This window comes from Rhincodon typus, chromosome 12 (genome assembly GCF_021869965.1).
Source record: "Rhincodon typus isolate 14 chromosome 12, sRhiTyp1.1, whole genome shotgun sequence".
In the NCBI taxonomy this organism is placed as follows: domain Eukaryota; kingdom Metazoa; phylum Chordata; class Chondrichthyes; order Orectolobiformes; family Rhincodontidae; genus Rhincodon; species Rhincodon typus.
Genome location: NC_063343.1, coordinates 41,051,302 through 41,067,703, shown reverse-complemented (window position 1 = coordinate 41,067,703; position 16,402 = coordinate 41,051,302). Strand labels below are relative to the sequence as shown.

The window sequence follows — 16,402 nt, the reverse complement described above, 5'->3', positions numbered from 1 at the left end:
GGTACTCTTTCGTTCTCTTAATCCATTGCCTGATTCTTACTCCTTTACCTGTGTGCATAAGGGGAGTATGACCAGGTTTCTCACATTCCAACAATTGAGAAAACACTGCCACAGAAAGAGGAATCCACCTGGCATTCTACAATTATCTATTTCTTCCAGCACCTCAACGAAATTATGAACTTTATTTCTATGACACAAAAAGTTAATAAGGAATCACAGTAAAATGTCAAGCTTCTAAATACGAACTTGATGAACTAAGTATTAGGATATCTTAGCTACAATTATGTCTCAGAGTTGGAGAATGGGCAGAAAATTGAGCAATCACTTGAAAACAGAAATTTAATTTCTGGAATCACTGGTTTCAGATGCAATTAGAATCTTATCCAAAAAGCTGTCAAAACAAAATCTAAATTCCAGAGGAGAGGCAAAATATCACAGCCAGCATTTGACAGAGTATGACATCAACAAGGACTAATAAAACTGAAGTCAATGGAAAGAAGGAAAACTCTCCACAGGCTGGAGTTATTCAAAGTACAAAAGAAGATGGTTGTGACTTTTGGCTGACCAATTATTTAAGCCCCAGACATCATTGCAGAATTAAAACAAAAACAGAAATTGCTGGAGAAACTCAGCAGGTCTAGGAGCAGCTGTGGGAAAAAAGCAGAGTTAACGTTTCAAATCCAGTGACTCTTCTTCAGAACTCTTGGGACTCCAAACGTTAATTCTGCTTTCTTTCCACAGATGCTGCCAGATCTGTTGAGTTTCTCCAACAATTTCTGTTTTTATTTTACATCTTTGCAAGAGTTTCTCATGATAATGTCATAGAACCAAACAGCTTCAGCTTCTTTATCAATGGTCCTCCTTTCCATTATTCAGTCTGAAGTTGGTATAATTAACAAGTTCATTCCATTTCTAACTACTCAGTTAATGAAGGAGCCCATGTCCGAATGCAATAATGCCTGTTACATTCAGGTTTGGGCTGATAGGTGGCACATAATATTTACCAACACATAATAAAGGAATTAACATTTTCAAAAACTGAGAATCCAACCACCTCCCCTCGATATTCAATTGAACAGTGATCTGACAATTAACATGAACTCAACCACATATTCAAATAACGTGATTAGAACAGATCATCAGCCAAGTAATCTGCAGCATATAAACTTTCCTCCTGATTCCCCAAAGCTTTTCCACCAATGAGACACAAGACAGTAGCATGATATAAAGCCCTCCATATTTCCTGGATGAGTGTCCCTTCAACAACACTCAAGATGCTCAATCATCAAGGACAAAACAGCCCTCCAGGCACCCATCCACCACAATATGGCTACAATGTGAACCATCAACAAGATACAGTGGAGAAACTTACCAACTGTCCTTACCCAACACATTCCAAATCAAATTATTAACAATAGTTGCTTACCGCCTTCACTTATTGGATTGTCCTTATTCAAGTTGTACACCTGGAAATTAGTAAGATAGTATTTTACCCAGTGAAAAATATCTACACAAAAACTATACCAGTATTGGAAATTTAATGTTTCAAAACCAATATAAATGTCACAAAGTCTGTGTCATTTAAGTAGATTATGCATGCATCTAACATCAGAAGTACTACAGACAGCATGGAGGCTCAGACTTCAAGTATGTTCAAGATGCAGATCAACAGATTGCTACATATTAAAAGCATCAGGAATATGGAAATAATGCAGGAAAATGGACATTGAAGTAGAAGGGTGGTGTGAGTTCAAAAGGGCTTAATGGCCTACTCCTGCTTCTATTATGTAGAATTCATCACCGACAAGACTGTTTTATTTCTTAAATTATGTTAATTGTTCCACACCAAGCACGTCATGACACAAAATCCTGAAATTCAATTTTATTTGAATATTTTAATTTTTCCTTGCAGCATACCGGTATCATCCTAGATATGAAAGAAACAAGGAAGTCACGTTAAATTTGTATAAAACACTGGCTTAACCTTGGACTGTGGAGCCCAAATCTAGGCGCCACACTAAAAGGATGTGAAACTATTAGACAGGGTGCAGTACTGATTCACAAAGGGTCCAGAGGAAGTTTAAAGAATGATCACAGGGATAAAGAGCTCGTCATATGAGGAATGGTTGAGATTCTGTATTTGCACATGATGGAGTTTAGAAGGATGAAGAGGGATCTCATTGAAGCTTACAGAATTTGAAGAGGCCTTGATTGGGCATATGTAGCGCAAATAGGACCCAGAGTGAAGGTATGATGCTTTAGAGCTGAGAGAAGGAGGAATTTCTCCAGCCAGAGGGTGAATCTGTGGAACTCATTGCCACAGAAGGCTGCAGAGGCCAAGTCATTGAGCGTATTTAAGACAGAGAAAGACAGGTTCTTGATTGGTAAGGGGATCAAGGATTATAGGGAGAAGGCAAGAGAATGGGGTTGAGAATCATCTCAGTGACAATCAAATGGTGGAGTAGATTCAATAGGCCGAACGGCTCCTACGTCTTATGGTTTATGGTCTAATAGTTCTAGCAACGAGGAAACTCAGCTACATTGATTTAGTGGGAACGTTAAGACTATTTTCTTTGGAGAAGAGAAGGTTGACAGGAGACTTAATAGAGGAATTCAAAATCAGAAAGGAGCTGGATAGAGTGGATGAGAAGAAACAGATTAACTTGTGGAAGATGTTTATGTGAAGTAATTTTCAGAAGAAGCCATGGAAATAGCAAGTGTATTATGATGCACTGCCGGAGAGTGGCATGCAGGCATGTTTAATCCAGGCATGCATCAGGGAATTAGATTATTTTCTGAAAAGCAAGAACGTGCAGGGCTCAGAAGAGAAATCAGCAGAGTGGCATTAAGTGAACTGCTCTTTCAGAAATCTAGACAAGACATGACACATCAACATTCTACTTTTGTGCTGTAACCAATCTATTACTTTATTTCTTTTTCTAATGAACCCTTTTTTAAATGATTCATTACAATTTAACTCTAGTTCTCTAATTTTAGAACACACATCCCACTACATTCTCAACATCCCTTCAGTACGTCCATCTTTACTCTGACTCACTCTGTATGGTAGATTATCAGCCATTCTTTCACATATGCCTACTGTCTTTCTTTATGCCCTTCTGCCATTCTCTGTCTTCTGTTTATCTCTTCATTGGAGTCTGTGAGAAGGGAGGATCTCTAAAGCAGAAAGATGTCTGATAGAACTATGCCTTGAAAGCTAATTTTATATTTTTTAAATCAACCTGTTCAGAGATGCACCTTGAACCCAGGTCTCCCTGTCCAAGGTAGGGACACTACCACTGTGCCACCAAAAGGCCCACCCTTGATAGTTGACTTTTTAAATTTAACCTATTTTTCTAATCAACCTGTTCAGACCTCTGGAGAAGGTGGGACTTGGACCAATGCCTCCCAGCTATCTCCCTTGATGGCTGATTAAGAAATTTAGAAAATAATCCTCAATTGTGGCAGTGCACTGAGAGGCACAGGTATAGAACTGGGAGCATGATAGCAAGTTGCAGTGAGAATAAGAGAAACCCACAGACAGACACAGAGTGCAAATGAGTTACTGAAAAATGCAATATATGAAATACGAATGAAAACTCCATGAGAAGTAAATACAAATGAGCTGGAACTACTTCACAATAATTACTCAATTTGACAATGCAAGAAATCCAAGTTAATGTGAAGAGCTGAAACAGTATTTGCATTGAAGCACCAGATGTGTACAAATCATCCTTGCACAAGTTTAATTTCTTTTATGTTCTTATATGCGATTTGGTTGTCACTGGCAAGGCCAGAATTTGTTGCCTATCCCTATAGCCCATGAGCTGAGTAGGTCTTTAGGTCATTTCAGAGGGCAGTTAAGAATCAATCACATTTCTGTGGGCCTGGTGTCACATGTACAGCATACCAGGCAAGGATGGCAAATTTTGTTCCATAAAAGAAATTGGTGAACTGGATAGGTTTTCATGGCAATGGCCATGAGACTAGCTTTATTGAATTTAAATTTCACCATTTGTCATTGTGGAATTAAACTTGTTTCCAGAGAATATTACTCTGGGTTTACCAGTCCAGTGACATGATCACTATGCCACCGCCTCTAGCTGGCATTGTGGCATTAACGCTAGACTATTAATCCAGAAGACCAGATAATATCCTGGGGGCCCAGGTTTGAATCCTACCACGGCAGTTTTGGAATTTGAATTCAACTTTTTAAAAATCTGGAATTAAGAGTCTAATGATGATCTTGAATCCATTGTCAATTGTCAGAAAAATCCATCTGGTTCACTAATGCCCTTTAGGGAAAGAAACTGGCATTCTTACCTGGTCTGGTTTAATATGACTCCAGACCCAAGGCAATGTGGTTGATTCTTAAACTGCCCTCTGGATAATTAGGCAAGGGTCATACATGCTGGCCTAGCCAGCGACACCCTCATCCTGCGAATGACTAAAACTTTCCATGTCAGAATTCCTGATACCAAAATGGAGTTCAAACATAAATGGCCAACAGCAATTTCCTAACTAAAATGTTTCAATTCAAGTTTGGAATAAAATACCCTAATAACAAGACTAAATGTAGAAATTTTGTTTGTTCTTGTTATGGGATATACACATTCATCATGTGATATCAGAGGAAAATCCCACTTAACAATAAGTGGAAGAGTTTATTTTCAACTGAAAAACAAATTGAATCTAAATCTCGTTCTTGACCTAAACTTCCATTATAGCTTTTTTTTCCTTACTGAGCTAGCCAATTCTACATATTTATCTAATCTTTTATTTACCTTTGCTATAATATCGCAGGCTGGAACTGTTTAAAAGGTTAACTGTTTAAACTGTTGAGAATACACTTCCATATTAAGAAAAAGTAAATAATAAACAAACAATTCCTGCATTATTTTCCAGCATAGCACATTGAACTAAGAATGCTACACATAGACAGAAAAGAATACTAAACCCTCGGACTGCCATTTCTGAGATGTGAAGTCAATAACCTTGGCCCCTGAGAAAATAGTGTTTTTTTCCTTTGCTTGGTGTTTTGCAATTTTTTAAGAAATGTATTGCATTCTGTAAATATTCAAGAAAGCTGCAATTAAAATTAAGTTTACATCTAAGGCTTGCGATGTTACACCAATAATCTCCAATTGATAATCTCAAAAAAAATTGAGCATGGAAGGCATTTTATCAAGTTCAAAGATTGCTATATACATAATTGTACTGTTATGGGGATAAAAACCAAGACTTGATTGTAATCTGCTTGCTTGGATTACATGCCTTGCATTGAGGAATAGAGAAAAGAACTCCATGTGAAAACTACTTCCCAGATTTTTAACTTAGAAACTCTTTTAAAAAGCAACCTGCGGAAAAAAAACTGAATTCTGACAACAGAGACAGATCCTCTCTTTCATCAGTATGTCCATTTAGTTTCATTGGCTATGTGCTGGTGGAGAACATTACGTACTATTTTAAATGTCACAACAAGACAGCATGAGTCACTGAGAACTTGATCATCCAGAAATCAGGTCACCTTTCCATTTACTTCAGAAACTGCTTTAGAACTTGTCCTTCATTAGGCAATAACCAAAAAAGCAACAGAAAAAAAGACTAAAGGTCATCATATGTGAATTATGATACTTTAGTTAGGTGAACATCTTTTGGTGTGATGGGAAACAGAGTAAAATGACTTGAAATTAATGTACATGGACAGGGCAGGTATCGACTCCAGAATCTCAATGGTGAGGCATGAGGCAACTTAGTGAGGGCAAGTGGGGACAAGTGTAGATGGTAATATATTTTTGGCGGCACTGACTTAATGGGTTGGAAGGCCTCTTCTGTATGGTATTATTCTATGATTCCTTGAACTTGATCCTGATCTTGGGGATTACTCCTTTCAAGTTGGTGCACTGTGGAGACTAACAGAAAGTTTGCTTGTAAAGCACAAAAGATCCAACCTGCTTTTGGCATCACGGTAGTCCACAGTTAAATAAGCATAGTGAGTGTTGGGGATGTGGAGTGATAGGCAATGAAAGGAGAAGTTGCAAAGGTATGGAAGAAAAGGAAATAAAAACTTTCCCGCAGATTCTAACTTCTTTTAACTTGGGAGTCTGGCTGGAGTGCTTTTCTCAGATCCAAATTTAGGTTAGTGTATTTTAATACACTTAATTTGCTTACTGTAGTTTTACAGAGAGTCTTTTTACAACATTAATTTAGACCCTTTTTCCTGAGCCAAGTTGAGTCTGGTGCCAACTACTTACAGTAAAACTTTATGTCCTTTATTTACACAAGCAAAAGATCAAAAGTCTGTTCCAGGCATAAGCATTTAATAAAGGTCAAAGGTTTTCATCTTTACTGATATGGCAAGCAATATACTTCCAGCTTGTAATGAACATGCAATTCCTGCCACCTTATTGGAACCGTAGGAGGCCATTTAGCTTTCTGATTGACTGAACTGAACACATAAGCTTTGGTGATTCACTAATAATTTTGCACTTATAAAAGCATAACTGATCAACTCTTACTGCATAGATAGCATAAAGTGTGTCCATTGATACTACAGCTGATAAGGAAAACCTCAAAGCAGTTTGTATAATTAGTTTCCAAACACAACACCCATTATTGATAAAGGCAAACAAGCAGAGCCTAAATGTTATCTATAGCTTCATTAATACCTTCCTTGTAATTATTTAGACAACATTAAAGAAGAATATTGATTTTAGTGCACTTGGCAGTAATCAGATTATTCTGGCCTAATGATTCACAAATCAATTGTTTTTATTTCAAAGACAGTATTTTGTTTTATGAATCCATAATAAAATCATTAACAGGATAAAAAAGGTTACCTGAACTTGTTCCCTATCTAGTTTGTCTAAGTTTTAAACATTTAATTGTTAAAATTCCACATTGTAGTTTTTGTCATACAATCAGATCGAAAACTTGAGCACTGCTGTCTCTTGGAGGAAAAAGCATGAACTGCAGATGGCATAATCCCATTAAACACGATTTCACCTCCTAATAGACTTAGCTTTAGCTTTCTCCAGAGTTCTTAAGGGTCTTCAAAATATACCAATTTATCTACTTCTGCATCCCATCTTCAGCATGCTCCACTGGTTCCACATGCCCTATTGAATTAGTTTTAAAGAAATTTGTTCTCCAATCCTTCTAGTGTCTCATCCCACCTTATGACTGATCTCCCCCATCATACCTTTCTAAATATATATTCTCCTTGTCCCTGTTTCACCAAGCATATTAGTGACAAGTGTACCTTGATCCACTATACTCCCCAAATTGGACTCTCGCTTAAAACATCAAACCTCCCTTCTTTGATAATGCTCTCACCTTCACTAATTTTTGGTTTCCCCATCCTCATATGTGATCAAAATCACAGACATCTTGCTGAAGATGGGAAGTTGTTCTTATTTCCATATTGATTATGCAGTTTTCTTTCCATGCTCTAAACCCAGAGCAACAAGGTTACTAGCCAGTTCCAGAACCCCAATCTCAGTGCAAAAGAGCCATAAATCAGGCGAAAGCAACTCCTAGATCACCTTCCAGCCTTGTTTATGATGATTTGGTCACAAACCTGCCGACTAACACTTGGAGTGTGCAAGATGGCCTGAGAATTTTCACTGTTTAAATGCATTGTCACTGAAACAAGTGAAACATATATAACAGCTGTCTTTTGACAACCTCCTCATTTTAGGGTGTATCCAACAGGGCTAAAATAGCAAAAATTAAGTGTCTGTGTATTCAGAATCCATATATAAGCCAACAATCTGCAAACTCCAGACTTTCATAGTAAGCACAAGATGTGCAATTCAAACTGGCCAGTTTGAAAAGTAACAAACTGGAATTAGATACTTCATATAAAACTAATCATCAGTATCATCTTACCGGCTCTCTGCCATCCATGGCCTCTATCCACAGCCTTCTGTCCTCCTCAGAAAGTGCCTGCATGGTGATCGTGGTTGCCCTGCAGAGTACAGAAGACAATCAAACTGTCCATGTCAGATGATCACTTCAAGAGTTTAAATTCATTTAATTTTCTTGAACAAAAAGCGTATTCGAGACATGTGCTTTCCTTCCTGCAAGTAGCAGAATGTAGCAATACAGAGAGGCCAAACAAAGTCTTAACTAACATTTTGATCTGAGAGAGTTTTTTTCTTATGTAAACCATTTGATTTCATGTTGTGGTTGGTTGGCTCACTGAGCTGGTTCATTGTTTTTCCGCAGACATTTCATTACCCTCCTGGGTAACATCATCAGTGCAGCTTCCGATGAAATGCCGTTGTATTTTCCAGCCTGTTATTTAAACTCTGGAGTCTGTTGAGTTGGATTACCTCACTTCTGGTTTTCCTTCGCAGTGGAGTGTATTGGGGTCGATCTCTATGTGTTTGTTGATGGCTTTCTTTGTGGGGTACTAGGCTTCTAGGAATTCCCGTGCTTGTCTCTGCTTTACTTGTCCCAGGATCTTGGTGTTGTCCCAGGGACAAGCAAAGCAGAGAGAAGCACTGGAATTCCTAGAAGCCTGGTACCCTACAAAGAAAGCCATCAACAAACACATAGAGATCGACCCCATATACACTCCACTGCGCAGGAAAACCGGAATCCAGCTCAACGGACTCCAGAGTTTAAATAAAAGGTGGGAAAACACAACGGCGCTTCATCGGAAGCTGCACTGATGATGCTACCCAGCAGGGTAATGAAACGTCTGCGGAAAAACAACGAACCAGCTCGGCGAGCCAACCAACCACAACATCCACAACCCGAGCTACAAATCTACTCTAAAACCTTAGATATATGATTTCATGTTAGTTTTTTTTTCAAAATACACCTATAAAATCTAAGAAACATTTTATCATTTTTTGAAGTAATTTCTTTAAGTGGAGATGTACAATTTGGATTGCTGCAAGGTAGTCTATCATGAATAGTCCATTTTAAAGTTAAGCCATCCTTGGAACAATGCAAATACACTGAAAAGGAACTTTATCCATTTACATTTACTCATCATGGTAATAACTGCTTCTGAGGTTTTGCAGGTTTAAAGAGAGATCAGGATCTGTCTACAGCTTATTTCAAACAAATTCAGACTCCTGTCAGGAGGAATGTTTAATTTGTGACTCATAAGAAATGAAGGAAAAAACACTTCCAGGATATTAACATTAATGCATTGGTCCATTGTTAGGTACCTTGCAATCTCAGTTGTGACTGAACTGGAGAGAAATTTCATTCTTACAAAAGATGCAAAATGCAGAATGTGTCATTCTCAAACATCGACACCCTGAGAAACACTAGCATACACAAAAACTTCAAATTCAGCAGGCAATTTACATCTGAACCTGGAGTGACTAGAACTTTTTACCAGCAAAAAAAAATTACAAAACATGTTATCAAAAAAATTACAATATGCAACATTCAACTCACCTGTCCACTCCTTCCACATCAAAACAGAACCTCTTCTCAATGGAATCTGTTTTTCTCCTAATGCATGACTTTAGGGTAAATGTTTCTTCATCTCCCTTTGAAAGACAAATGCACCAATGAATTACATTCGAATTCCTTTCAACAATTATACAGAAACAAAAATAGTCACAGAAATGAATGCCAACTAAATGGATATGAAAGGTTTCCTGGCTGTCATGTGAGCTGACCTGATGCTGGAAACTCTTTTTAAAATTTTGATTTTCAATAAATAGCTGTGTTGAACACCATGATTCAGGAGGCTGTTTTACAATGTAACTTGAGCAAAGATCCTGAAACTCATTCTAAGTGAAAAGTATTCATGCTAATGCACCAAATTAATTTGTATTTTTCTGTGGTATCATTAAACCCACAATTGGAAATATAAAGCATTTGAGAAGGAACACATGAGACTAACCAAAATTTAGAAAATGAGTAAGTCAACCAAGCAAGTCCATATAATTGCTTTCTGCATAACATTTTGATGCATGGTAAGAGAATCATGAAACTAATTGGCCTGGATTTCCATAACAGAACAGCCTGGAAGTTGCAATCCTACTCCCAAATACTGCATTTCCCATTTTTGTGGGGATGACAACAAGATTAGTTGGGATTTGCGCATGCTTGATTTGCAGAGGCAACTTGCCACTTAAACATCAGCTGCTTCCATTCAAGCCAAGAATTTTTTCGTAGCCCAGCAGCATGAAATCCAAAGTAAGCAGAGTAGACATGGTAACAGCAGATATGAACTTTGATCATTTCTTTCTGTAGTCAGAATATACTTTAAGAGATATACCTTTGGACATGGTTCGAGGCACCTTTTGGAAGGTCAGGTGATTAATGGGGACATCACATGACCTTTGGACAGGTTAAATGTTTCATGAATATGCATGAAAAGTACATAAACTGTAAAACTTATTAGAACTGTAAACAGACTTGTCAAAATCAATTGTCAAAAATAACAAAATCAATTGACAAAAGGAGCTGGCAAGGCAGTTAAGAGTCCTGTCCTTTAAATCTTGGGAAATAAATATCTGGAATATTAAAAATCATCACTTGCTACTTCAATTTGTCTGTTGACATGATTTCCCATCAATGGATTAGTGCTCCATGACCGATTTTATACTTATCCATTATCGCAGGTTAGGCGTCTACTATTTCACAGCTTGAATTAAAGTGCCAAGCAAATATAGGGTCCTTGGAATGAGATATGTAAATGACCTTCATTCTTATTGTTGTTATAAGGGATTGTGCACAAGAATGAAATGCTTGTTTTTATTAAGGCATTATGTAGCTGAAGGAATATAAATGTGGGAAATGGGTGTTTATGAATGGGAATGCTTATGTCAATACAGCAAAGTTTGCAATACACAGCTGAAAATTTATTCAATAGAAATTCATTTTATCCCCTCTCTTCAGGGTCCTGGACTCTGTCCAGAGTGCATACGAGGCACATTGACATAGTAGGGCAAGGGGTATTGGGTCAGGAGTCCATGAGGGTTGACATGACTGTGCCAAGTTGGCATCAGGACTATTAAAGGTCATGGGGTAGGAAGAAATGTACATGAATGGATGAGGGGATAAAAGCAAAACGTGCCATAAGTTGGTATGAATCAATGTTGGAGAGTGAGAGGGAGGTGAGGGGCAAGAGCAGTAAGAACTGGAGGGCAGTTTTGTGCTTATTCTTTTCCAAAGCAAAATGGTGTTGGTACATGGAAACAAATCTTAGTGCCAGCTTGCCTTCACAGTCAGCTTCTTCCTCTCTAAGGACAAGGTTGGCAGGCCTGACTAAAAATTCAGGCTATCCTACCGGACCAAAAGTCCAATGCATGGACAACATTTTTAAAAATCATGGTCACAGAACTTCTGACTCTCTGCACATAACACATGGACAAAAATCTAGGCGATTATTTCTCCTGCCTTTCCCAACCCCATTGACAATATCCTACACTGACAGAGGTAAAAACAAAATATTTCATCCATAGAATAAGAATGAGGTATTTGGAGAAGGAATATACAAACAGGGAGCCTGGAGAAAACCAAAAAATCATGTAGGCCATTTTCTCAATTTACCATTTTTCTTTGTCCTAACCTAGAAAAACGTGGCAGACTAGAAGCTCAGCTCAAGACAGTCTTCAAATCTCTGTTTTGGCTAAACTAAACCGAAGGAGCATGACATGAACAAGCTGAGTTACCCCCTCTAATTGAGCCACTATCCACAGCATTATTGTAGTCTATCTAATTTGGCAACAGCCCTGAAGGCACATAAAGGGGACCGTAACTTTTCAGAAGTATAAGAATGCATCTTTCAATATTAATAACATTTTAGCTGATTCAGTTTGAAAACTGGTATTGCAATAGAAACCAGAAAGTTAAACAGGAATAAGTAATTCCTGTCTCCTCAGCCACTGATATTATCTATATCCTGCAAGATTCATTCTAGGTCACAACATTCATCAACGGTACTATGGAGGGCAATTCCTGTAAAAGAAGCCTGGATTTGGTAGTGGCAATGACAGTGCCTTACATTGGTGCGCCAGTGAAAATGACCAGCACTTCTGGCGCTCAAATGTACGGAATAATGCAAAAATCAAAGGTTACTGTTAGTGATTCTTTGCTTTTCCAAAGGGTGCACTGTTAAAGAATTCCTAGACTGCAATCAATGGGAGATCTTATGAATTGATGAGAACTTCCATTCTAAGGCTGTTACAGTTAGTACAAAACTCCCAAAAAAGCACCAAAAGCATATTTTAAGTTTCTTTTCGCCAAATCCAGATTAGGTCAAGTTATTTTTTTTACAAGGGGGTTTTCGCCACGAAGCCTAGCACATTTTCTGTAAGCCATATCTTACAGAACTTGCTATATGAACCACCAACCCATTCCTATGGTGTTCATCACACCCAATTCCAGCCCAATCTTCCCATATTCTATTCCCAAAACAAAGCACCACTCAGCAGATTTCCGCCAAAAGACTGGCATTCTTCTCCCTGTACAATATTTAAAAGACTGCTGACATTTGAAAGTTGCCCTGCTTGCTCAAACAGATTGTGAAGATATTACAAAAGTGGAAGACAGTATCGCGATTCTCTTACAGGGGCCTGGAGTTGTTAGTCCAGCAGGGTGGTACAAATGAGGACCACCAGAGAAGGCCACTCTGCTAAACCCTGGCAGCCTGGTCGGAGGTCACCACCGAGGTCAGTGCCGTTCCCACAGCATAGAGGAACAGTCAGCAGTGCCTAACAATGTCAATGACTTCTCTGCAACTTCACATTCACTATCTCTACTACTGCATACACCTCTTACTGAGGCTTATGTTTTGCCACTCTCACTATTGCTTGCAACATCTACCCTTACCTGATCTTACCCAACAAATCCCCCAGACCACTGCCTCTGCACTGCCTCCTCAGAACATCTCACCACCTTTCACCCACTTGCACCTAAAGATGTGACATGCACTTTTGTATCAATCAATTCCCCCTATTTTTTTCATTACAGGAGAAGACAGCCCATAACTGGGCAATAAAAGGCCAAAAATGTTCAGTACCCCTGACAGTAGACTCCTCACCCGCTGCAAGAGGAGAATCCTGGGTCTCATAAAGGAAGATTGTGACCACTCTTGTGGGAATGCAGAAACATCCATATCCTATCAACTGAGTTAGTATCACTCTTCATTCCACTGCAACTCTTACATTAAACCTGTTATTTGTGGCACCCCTCTTCTAACTATTAGCCACTATCCCTTCCTTCTGGTGTCTCTCACAGGTACCAGCAGCATGTCCACCACCTCCGTGGTGTTTTCATAATCAGTGGACATTCCCCAAACCCCCTGTTGTAGACAAAGTACTTCGGGCCATTGGTAAACTGCCTGCATCCTTCACGACCCTCTCTCCATCCGTGCTTTATTGTATCCACCCCTTGTAGTACCATTGCCCCCTTCATAAATGTCATCATCTCCCTTCTCCAATCTGCAGCCCCCAATCCTAAAGATTAACTTGCCCAGTTTCATTCATGCAACAATGGCTGTTACGGGAAATATTGGGTATGGTATGAGTTAGCAAGGGCTAGAATGAAGCAGAGAGTTTTAGTTAGCAAAATAAACAACAATCAATCATTTATTTCATTTATTTAAGATTTATTGTCCATTTATTCTTATTCAAGGAAAGTAAGAAGAGTCAAAGCACACAAGGTGGCTCAGGATGCTGATACAGCAGACACACAGAATTTTATAAAAATGCAGCATGGTTGAACCAGCACTGAACAAGAAAAGAACAAAGAACAATACAGCACAGAAACCGGCCCTTCACCGACACATTTTCCCCTTCCATACTAAAACTGCCTTCACAGGGCGGCACAGTGGCTCTGTGGTTAGCACTGCTGCCTCACAGCACCAGGAACCCACGTTCGATTCCACCCTTGGGTGATGGTCTGTGTGGAGTTTGCAAATTCTCTCCATGTTTGCATGGGTTTTCTCCGGGTGCTCTAGTTTCCTCCCACAGTCCAAAGATATGCGGGCTAGGTGGATTGGCCATGCTAAATTGCCCGTAGTGTTCAGGGATGTGTAGATTAGGTGGGTTATAGGGGGATGGGTCCGGGGTGGGATGCTCTGAGCGTCAGTGTGTACTTGTTGGGCCGAAGTGCCTATTTCCACACTGTAGGGATTCTATGATCTTACGTGATCCATATCCCTCTATTCCCTTCCTATTCATGTATTCGTCCAGTTGCTTCTTGAATGCCACTATTGTGTCTGCTTCCACCACCTCCTGCGGCAGTGCATTCCAGGCACTCACCATCCTTTGTGTGAAAAACTTGTCTCGTACATCTCTTTTAAACATCCCACCACCAACCCCCGCACGTTAAACTATGACCCCTGGAAAAAAGCCTCATATTTTCTACTCTATTCATGCCATTCACAATCTTAAAAACCTCGATCAGGTCATCCGTCAACCTCCTGTGTTCCAATGAAAACAAACCCAGTCTATCCAACCGTTTTTCATATCTATAATCGTCCATACCAGGCAACATCCCGGTAAACCTTTTCTGTACTCTCTTCAGGGCATTCACATCCTTCCAGTATTGCGGTGACAAGAACTGTACATAATATTCCAAGTGTAGCCTAACTAAAGTTCTATAAAGCTACAGAATAACTTGTCTATCCTTATACTCAATGCCCCTTACAATGAAGGCATTTTTTATTACCTTATCTACTTGTGCTGCCACCTTCAGTGATCTGTGGACCTGCACACCCAGATTCAATGCTCCTAAGGTTTCTGCCATTCATTGCATAACTTCCACCTTCTTGACCTTCCAAAATGCACAACCTCACCTCACATTTATCCAGATTAAATTCCATCTGCCATTTTTCTGCCCCTGCCTGCACCCAATCTACATTCTTCTGTATCTTCCAACAATCCTCCTCACTACTTGCAACTCCACCAATCTTTGTATCGTTAACAAACTTATCAACTAGACCAGCTACGTTTTCCTCCAAATCATTTAAGTAGGCTACGAACAGCAGAGGTCCCAGCACTGATCCCTGTGGAACACCACAAGTCACAACTCTCCATTCCGAAAAGCATCCTTTCACTGCTGTCTCCTATGTCTAAGCCAGTTCTGTATTCTTCTTGCCACCCAATACCATGTGACTTCACCTTCTGTGCCAGTCTGCCATGAGGGACCTTGTCAAAGGCTTTACTGAAGTCCATGTAGACAACAACAAGTGCTTTCCCCTCATCAATCATCTTCATCACCTCCTCAAAAAAAACTTGATCAAGTTAGCGAGGCATGACCTCCCCAGCACAAAACCATGTTTTCTATCACTAACAAGTCCATTTGCCTCTAAATGTGTATAGATCTTGTCCCTGAGAACCTTTTCCAATAACTTCCCTAACACTGACGTGAGGCTCAGAAGCCTGTATTTCCTGGATTAACTCCACTACCCTTCTTAAAAAATGAGACAATATTGGCTATTCTCCAGTCCTCTGGGGCCTCTCTTGTGGCCAAAGAGGATACAACGATGTCTGTCAATGCTCCAGCAATTTGTTCTCTTGCCTCCCTCTACATTCTGGGATAGATCCCTTTAGGATCCAGGGTCTTATCTACCTTAATACATTTTAAGAAGCACAACATCTCTTCCTTTTTAGCAGCAACTTGGCTTAGAAATTCAACACTTCCTTCCATGAGCTCATCCTCCACCAATTCCTTTTCTTTGATGAATACCGACACAAAGTACTTTTTTTAGCAGCTCACCTACCTTGTCTGGCTCCACACATAGATTCCCGCCTTTTTCTTTGAATGGGCCAACCCTTTCCCTGGCTACCATCTTGCTTTTATATATATGCATAAAAACCCTTGGGATTTTCCTTAATCCTGTTTGCTAACAACTTTTCATGACCCCCATTCAGCCCTCCCTGTATAAAAAAAAACTTACCTCGTGCAGCAAGCGGCCCTCTTGTTTTCAGCAGCAGCAGCGCGAGCCAGGAAGAAACAGATAAATTCGGGCATTGGTTAAACCCGACACACTACACGTGTAGTGTCTCCCACCCGTCCTCCTCCTCTAACCAAAAAAGAATGTGTGGAGGTTCGGTAAGGTAAGACTCTTTTTTTCCATTCTTCTTCTGGAAATCTAGAGTAGAGGGAATGGAAGCTAGGGCAGTTGCATGCTCCTCTTGCAGGATGTGGGAGGTAAGGGTCACTGCTGGTGTCCCCTCTGACTTCACCTGCGAGAAGTGCACCCAACTCCAGCTCCTCAAAAACCGTGTTAGGGAACTGGAGCTGGAGCCAGATGGACTCTGGATCATTCGGGAGGCTGAGGGGGTGATAGAGAGGAGTTACAGGGAGGTGGTCACACCCAAGGTACAGGAAAAAGGTAGCTGGGTGACTGTCAGGAAGGGGAAAGGGAGTAGGCAGACAGTGCAGGGATCCCCTGTGGCCGTTCCCCTCAATAATA

General features: G+C 39.8%; 1 protein-coding gene across 1 annotated transcript in view; it reads right to left on the bottom strand.

Moving 5' to 3' along the window:
* Window positions 1–16,402, bottom strand: part of LOC109915511 (rho GTPase-activating protein 26-like) — a 113,538-nt gene that overhangs the window by 75,243 nt on the left and 21,893 nt on the right. The window contains exons 5-7 of the mRNA XM_048603979.1: window positions 9,421–9,515; window positions 7,891–7,969; window positions 1,427–1,466 (exon numbers count right to left, since the gene is read on the bottom strand). Coding sequence (XP_048459936.1) covers window positions 1,427–1,466; window positions 7,891–7,969; window positions 9,421–9,515 — 214 coding nt within the window. The remainder of the gene's footprint in view (window positions 1–1,426; window positions 1,467–7,890; window positions 7,970–9,420; window positions 9,516–16,402) is intronic.